The sequence below is a fragment of the Nanorana parkeri genome, unplaced genomic scaffold (assembly GCF_000935625.1).
Source record: "Nanorana parkeri isolate BGI_ZX_2015 unplaced genomic scaffold, ASM93562v1 scaffold2041, whole genome shotgun sequence".
NCBI classification, from domain to species: domain Eukaryota; kingdom Metazoa; phylum Chordata; class Amphibia; order Anura; family Dicroglossidae; genus Nanorana; species Nanorana parkeri.
The window spans coordinates 186,834-195,036 of record NW_017308309.1 but is presented as its reverse complement, the minus strand read 5'-3'; the positions used below and the strand labels follow the sequence as shown (position 1 = coordinate 195,036).

Here is an 8,203-nt window from a genome sequence, read left to right as displayed (position 1 = left end):
TATATATATATATAGCTACAGGTATAAAGTGCATGTTTGCTCTGTGAAATTTTTAGAATAGAATAGATGTGAACCCTACCTGTATGCTATAGCAATTTTGAACTATTGTTTTCACCTTTTTTTTAAATTCATTTTTGATAATCCCCAGAATCTTTCAGCCACTTCCTGTCTACATGTACTCATTCCAGTCATTGTTCTGGAGCAACTTCCTGATAAATGCATTGCTGGACCAATGCTGCACAATGTGTGCTGGCACGACTGCGAGAGGGAATGTTACAGGGTGGCAATGCACAACTGACAGTCAATGTCAGTACATCACTGGAAAGGGCTGAACCTGGAATTTCATGGTAGGATCTCCAGGAATTTTTTTTAATGAAAGCTGAAGATATAATTCCATACACCATACTCTCTTTTCTTAGGGCAAAGAGAAGCACACATTTACATCTTACACATACAGTATATGCATGTAGCATTTAGATTAGTATCTGGAGGATATACCTGACCTATTTTCAACAATGGTGATATTCTAAAGTAAAAACCATGTATATTTTACCAGACCACGCATATCCTTCTGATAAGAAACAAGTAAAATATATGTTTGTGAATGTTGTTGTATATAGAAAAGGAAAACTGACAACAATAAAACCGTTATTATTTTTTTTGTCTAAATTAAAATTCATATTTGTTCCACAAAGTTTTGATTCATTTTTTGTTCTCTGCCTAGTCAAGAAACAGCTTACAGCAGGGTGATGTGGATGGAGCTCGAAGATTAGGACGCCTGGCCAGACTCCTGAGTGTGGTATCCATCTTGCTGGGGATCCTCATCATCGTCCTTTGTGTCCTCAGTATCACCGGTGAGCTAAAAATCTCCTAAGGTATAAATATGTCACCTGTATGCAATGTAGCTAGCACTTTTCAAGGACCAGAAGTATTCATAAGAATGTGGTTTGTTCACTAAAATAAGCGCAAATTAAATATAAGGCAACAAAATACAGTAGTTGCCTCCAGTGCAGTTAGGTGAGGACTCTGATTCAAGTGTATATCCACCTAAAGCTGATGGTTTTACTTTTAAGTGAGACTCCCATTCCTGGTCTTATAAGAGATGGGGACTGTTACTGATGTATCCAAGCAATAGAAAAGGTAGTTAAACTCCACCGAGGACTTACTAATACAGTTGTGTGTGTATATATATTTATATTGTATGTACACTCATAGTGGAGAGGATTGTTCCTGGCACGTATTGCTTCTGCTTTCCATAATTTATCAACTGCAGAATAATGAAAGTCACCTGTCAGTCTGGACGTGCAGCTCTTGCTCCATGTCATCTAGAAATATAGAAAGGTTGTCCTTCGTATATAGTGTATGTATCACTCAGCTATAACAGAAAATTCATTTAGGGGAAGCAGTTCAGTCAGTCATAATGGAAAAGCCTTGTTTCCTCATCAGTCATGTCCTCACTGCATTTTAGAAAATGCCTGAAAGGAACCATCAACTTACAGATGCAAATCTGTCCCACGGTGTTCTGAGCCATTTTGTTACCGGTGAACCAAAACTGTAAAATATATGGCACCTGCCATCAATCAGATATAATACATAGCAGTGGGATATATTAAAGGTTCCATTTTCATTAATCCCTAGGAATGACAGAGCATGCGTTTGGTGGAATGATGTGTTCTTTTATTTTGTAATATTTCTACAATCTCCTAATATCGGAAATCCTGCTGTCATAGCCTTTAGAATATCTTGGTTCACATCAAAGCTTCTTGATCAATCAGTGCAGCCCAGACCTAAGTCGGATACTTAAAATACATTTGATACCATTTTCAATAACTATAGAAAAAGGATTTGATGACCTATTCAAGTGTACCTTTTACTGAACCTCCCACCCAACCTGGTCACGCTGCCCCCTTGTTAGAATAAACTGTAATACCTGTGCTGCAAAAAATCATATTCCACACTTCAAGACAGTCTGGTATGTGACCACATGCCTAGGGAGTTCAGTAATCTCAGTTGTAGGCCCCGAAGTTCAGGGACCGCTGCCCTGCCTGGACTCTCCTGTTTTCAGTTCATATAAACAAGTTCCTAGGCACATAGTCATAGCATCCATCCACTGTGCGAGCTCAGAGCAGCTTTTACACAATACAGGTACATATTTATACTTTTTTTTAAAATGTTTTATAGAAGTGGTTCAGCTTTTTGTGAATTCATGGTGCAAAATAATTTTTTTATTTATTTATATTGCACCAACAACTTTATAGAACAAGTGAACAATTCACATCAGTAGGGTCATTTTGGTCAGAAACATCTACCAGTGCTTACTAGTTATATTGGAGACACATACTCACAAACAAACTGCTTGCCAATAGTGCCCTTGGTAGCTGAGGACTTATGGGCACAGAGCATAAGCCTTTATACTACCACTTTTGTTCATACAGTCTGTCGCGGGGGCGTGGCTGCGATGCCGTTGACTTCAATGCACCGCTACGTCCCCTCCCGCCCCAGAACGCAGGGGCAAGTTTTGTGAGCAATTGCGATGCATTCCAACAGCTACTGGAACGAACCGCAATTGGTGTGAACAAGCCCTAAAGGAAAATAGTGAAAAAAGCATGATATTGTAAGAAAAAATAAAATGCCCAAAAGATTTAAAAATAAAACCAGCAGATTTTGCTTATACTTATCTTTAGTACTTATCTGTAGACCCTGTTCTGCTTTAACCATTTATTAATAATATTATATCTTCAAGATCCATGTAACGGGGATGTGGCAAGGGCTACAGTATGTCCTTTGCTTGCATATTGTGTGCTAAAAGGTGTCCCTTTTTCCCATCTCGGAAGATTGGAAGAGATGGTGGAGGGACACACAATCTAGATTCCTGTACTTTTATTCTGGGATATACAGTATACCATGGAAACCAACTACAACTATCAGGATAGGACTTTTCCAAACATAGATCACCATTTTCTATGCTGCCTCAGCATAAATGTATCTTGTCAATGTATTTAACTGTAGCAAGCATAAGAAAGCAATGTACTTGAAAAAAGATGAGCATGCTTTGTGTTATTTACATAGTGAACAATCTAATGACTATCACTTATCTTCTTTACAGTTTTCCACTAAGGTTCAGTGAAGAGCTGGGGCTCAGAGGGAAATCGGGGAGCGGCCTGCCTTTCCTTCATTTGTTGACACCTCCTCACTGCAAGAGAACCTTACACTTTGGAGGCTTGCTGGGGGAAGGAGCAGGCCCAGCTCTTTCCAAGGTCCAAGGGATTGCATGCGGCACTTTACACGCCCTTGGGAATTGAGAGAAATAAGAAAGAGATTCAGGAGCACAGCACACAATGAGAGGGACTTGAAAAAGGAAAACAGAGAGATGCCTTGAGGCTGCCCTCCTAACAGGAATATCTACAGATGGACAGTTTATGGAGTGGCATCTGGGGACTGGCATTCAGGCGATGGCACAAAACCGTTTTTTTATTTCCAGCTTTTGTATCAAAGGAATGAAAGCTATTGTCTGTAATCAATAATAAAGCTGAAAACTGCCACATATAGGGTCGCAAATGGGAAAGAACCTCACATGATGCAATGTCATGTGACCTCCCCGAGTTTTGGATGATGCTGCTTCCTCGCTGACAAAATGGAACAGGACTTTTAATCTCTTTTTTAGTATTTTTGATGGGCAATTTAACACAAACTCAGAAACCGAGAAAAAAAACTGACCATTTTGCATGGATGCTGGTCCTTGCTGCTGTAAGCACCTCTTCTCCTTTGCTTGCGTTTAGTCCATGCTGTAATATACTGTACATATGAGTTAGGCTGTCACTGATTGAGCATTGCTTATGCAAAGAGAACACCATGCACTTGTTAGGTAACATCCCAGGTATATACAGTAGTTGCAGGATATGTATGATCCTGATATTTGTATTTAAACATTTATACTCTGCTGGGGATGTGGTCTCAAGAAGCATTAACAAAAGTCACGTATCATAGGAATTTAATATGTCTTATACAAACAATAATGAGAAGTGTTTGATAGTTGCCTGAACAAAAGTAAGTGTCGCCTATATCTACCAATCACATACTGTTATTTTGATTAAGGTATCAAGCAGGGTGACATGGCTATTGATACATAGTCCTTACAGAAATACTAAACAGATGTCATGCCCTTTGTTGTAAAGCCTGTGGGTTTTCTACCAGGGGTTTCTTACCTTCGAACAAGTAGAAAACCTTGTGACATATCTGCTGATGCAAAATGCTGTTGGCTATCAGGCTCCCAAATCTGCCAGTCAGCTGTATATAGTGCAGATGAAAGCAACCCAAGGCTGCTACAATTCAGCCTTTTTTTTTGGAACAACACAACCACCCCTCAGGGACAATTGCTTCTGTCTACATTAATGACAGGTGATCGGTAGATATAGCAAATGCAAGAGATCTCCACCAATTAGTAACTACAGAACGTAGTCAGGTTTTCTAATTGATTTTGCAAAGTGAAGCCCCCTTTAAAGGAAATCTGCATCTGACCTTAAATCCCTACACTGCTATTATAGATGAACTGCGGGTACACAGATGTGATTGCACATTTCTTTTAGAAGGTCCTGAAAGCCTTGAAACATCTGCATACTGTGATGTAAACAGTGTCTTTATCTATAAAGTCAGTTCTTTGTCCTAAGCCTTCTACTTACTAAGGCTCTCCTTTGGCATTTAAAGGAGAACTATGGGGTCAGTGTTTTTACCCATAGTTCTCCTTAGGGTAACGGGAGGACACAAACTAGCGTCCTCCCGTTACCCTAAGCTCAGTATACCGCGAGCTACAGCTCGCGGTATACTGAGACGCCGCAGCCGGAGCGGATCACGACTTAGATGACGGGATCCGCCCAGCTGCGTGAGTGACAGCTGGCTCTGCCTATCTAGAGGCAGAGCCAGCTGTACCCGCCCCCTCCCGTTCCGCCAGTCAGCGCTGGCGGATCAGAGCGGGGAGAGGGGAATCCAGCCCCTCCCCCTGTCACGGCAGAGAGCCGTGACAGGATCGAGAGGCGAGCGAACCCGGTATGTGTTCGCTCACCTCCCGATCTACTGAGCCGACCTGTGACAGTCTCATTGTCACAGGTCGGCTAGAACTATGAGGTGAGTGAAAAGCACTCACCTCATAGTTCTCCTTTAAGGCTGTCCTTCACATTGCTGGACCCATGAGTGGGTTAAGCAGTCAGAAGAGTTGGATCAAGAACTAACTTCCTTGGTGAAACCACTTATTCCATTAACAGAGTGATCTGGGTTTCAGGACTCATGGGGTGCTCTTGAAAAATGGGTAGGTCTAGCTTTGGATCTATATTACCAGTTTAGGGACTTTAATTAATTAGGATTAAGTAGGATATGATATGTGAAGGAAACACTTGATAATTTGCAGTCCATATGCTAAATAAAGGCTGCTCTTAACCCTCGAGTTCTGAAGAAAGGTATTCTACCTAACTGGCCCAAAATTGAATCAAGTCTCTTCATGCTTACTTTTCCCATAAAGTAAAAATAATGATGTTCTACCAAGGACAAACATGCCTTGGAGTTTTTCTAGAAATTAAGGAAAGCTACTGTAGAAAAGGATGTAGAACCCCAATCTTTTTACCATAGTTATCTATGCTATTTGTATACACATGCCAGTTACAGGTTGTCAAGGTGTCCCTAAACAGGCATAAGCATCAAACATCTTTTTCCTACAAAAATAATACTAATATTGAATGAAAGTTGGGATGCTCCTTATATCATAATTTGTCGAATCATAACAGCATGTTAACCTGTAACCATGTAATACTGAAATATACTAATGGTAAAAAGACGGCTACCTATGAGCCAGAATGCGGTATAAAAATTAATAATTTTTTCATCCAAAAAATCTATAAATAAATAGATAAATTGAAAAGAACATCCACAACCCACCACCACAATAAGATGACATGGTCACACAAACACCACTAAAGTCCACAACTTTCCCACCATCTCTAAGGCTATTAAAGTGACGAAGGACTAACACAGGTATTTTGAATAAATCAAGTATTCATTTTCTACCTGTTAAAAAAAAAAAAAAGATTTATTTTTACCCAGGATCTTTTTGCCTGCTTTCCTGCACCTGCACCATATTGGCAGCGGTCAGAGGCTGTCTGTGGTTTTTCTTTATTCTCTGTGAAGACAGGAAGTTACGGCAGGGCACTCCACATGTCAGTGCAAGTCCACAAACTGACAGACTAGGAATGTCGTTTTGTGGCTTTTAGGTCTACTGGATTGTGGTGTTCCATTTAATACCTATATTCATACAAATAAAGGCTCACAGACAACCAATGGTAGCTGTCAATGTCAGTGTAGAAAATGGATGTGAGCATCTCATATCTTCATTGCTATGCAAGTTCACCTTAATTGGCTGTGCGCAGTGACAATAATTAGAGGCAATAACTTGGCTGTTTTTCATAGAAGAAAATATAAGCCGATGCATTTTATAAGACAGTTCTAAGAGCAATGGTGTTGTACAAGGTGTGGTAAACCAAAACCAAAATCAGATTCAGCAATTTGCCAGCTATAAAAACAAAGAATGCTTTCTGATTGGTTGCTCAACTATCAGCAATAACAACTAAAATATGCAACAACAAAGTATTTTTTTGGTATTTTTTTTCTATATGAATAGTGGAACTTTGTGGCTTTATATTGATTTCTGAAGTTGCCACTATAAATAATGTCGGAAAAACAGCACTACAGATTTTTTTAGTTTATGTTGAGCTGACTCTTACAACTGTTTTAGAAGCAATTGTCAAAAAACCTCACCAACTTGTGTTTAGCTATTGCAGTTGGCAACAGCTGTGGGGACCAGCAACAAAATAAAAACACAGCAAGGTATTTGGTCAATTGAACCATTTAAATAAGGGAGGATTTGCATCAGTTTCAGATAATTACTCATGCATGGGAAATTTTAGGGTGGGTACAAGAACACTATAGGATAACCAAGCACTATAATTAAGACCTTAAGATGGGGTATCAGAGATGTTAGTGGACAAAGTAAACCTGTGCCTAATTTAAACATCTTAAACTAGCGAAAGGAGTGCAAATCTGGCTCCTAGTGGTGCCCGCCCTACCCTTTTGATATTTTCATGAATGGTTTAAAATCCCAGTGGCACATCTTTATGTCTATTGCAATGGCGCTTTAACCCCTCCCTTCCTGCCTCCCACAGCACACTATAGGTCACCCCCTAAGATGGGTGACATCAGAGGCTATCAATGGGGGCAGGGAAGCAAGAGCTTCACCTTTGGATCTGAAGTTTCAGTTTGAATAATCCAGAGGGTTGACACTATCTACCATGATTGCTTATCTAAATGAATGTTTCATTGCCATGTCTAAAATGATAAATGTTTTGCCAAAATTGTGCTTTTGTTTTCTAAATATTGTGTGATGTATCTTAAAGTCATGATTGGGAATTAATGTGACAAACTCAAATATAGACTACTACATATATGTACCTTTAGTAATTACAGGACAAGTCCAAACTCACCAGTGACACTCAGTACCTTCTATAATCTTGTTTATGAGGAACTCAGCATTTACCAGAACACAGGCACCGGAGTATATTTATGCCAGAATGAGGTGCAATGCAGGCAGGGCAGAGTGCCATGAACAAGGAGGCTGCATGGCTCTGGTCCAACCCTTGCTAAGCAGTGGCATGGCCAATAAACGTTAGCATCACTCCCCACAATCCTCCTGTATGCAGCTGACTTTCCCTCTGGACAGCGATGTCCCTCCTTAGATTCTTACTCAGTTCAAACTACCAACTGTAGCATGCGCACATTCCACTCTGAATCCCAACTGCCAAAATACAAGGGCATGTTATTAGGATTATACAGTATATATGGGGAGGAAGTGAGGGATTAAATGCATTCCATTTTGTATTTTGGCATGAAAGAAATAAAGTTTGACAGTGCATGGGACAATTGTCTTCAGCCTCATACTTTCCTTTGCCTTCAGGGTGACAGCATTAAAAGACCTGATTTCACTGTGTTTGCTAGGCATTTCTGTGTGATGCTTTTGGCAGCTGCTCCAATGAAAGAATGTGCAGTGGGATGGAAGATGCTGGATGTTGGATGCTGGCCAGGTCTGCAATATATCAATGGTGAAAGATGAGATGAAACAGGGAGCAGGTTGTGCTCACCGTGAGAGAAGATTCATCAACCTGGC

The 8,203-nt window shown here is 40.2% G+C and overlaps 1 protein-coding gene across 2 annotated transcripts in view; it reads left to right on the top strand.

Moving 5' to 3' along the window:
• The window catches only part of LOC108800484 (tumor suppressor candidate 5 homolog), a 21,891-nt gene extending 18,534 nt beyond the window's left edge, over window positions 1–3,357 (top strand). Inside the window, exons 2-3 of one of the 2 annotated variants that reach the window (XM_018572470.1) lie at window positions 725–854; window positions 3,107–3,357. In XM_018572470.1, the coding sequence (XP_018427972.1) occupies window positions 725–854; window positions 3,107–3,117 (141 nt within the window). In that variant the 3' untranslated portion in view covers window positions 3,118–3,357. Of the gene's footprint in view, window positions 1–724; window positions 876–3,106 lie in introns of both variants that reach the window. The other variant, XM_018572469.1, reaches the window with a different exon arrangement.
• Window positions 3,358–8,203: the final 4,846 nt, after the last annotated feature.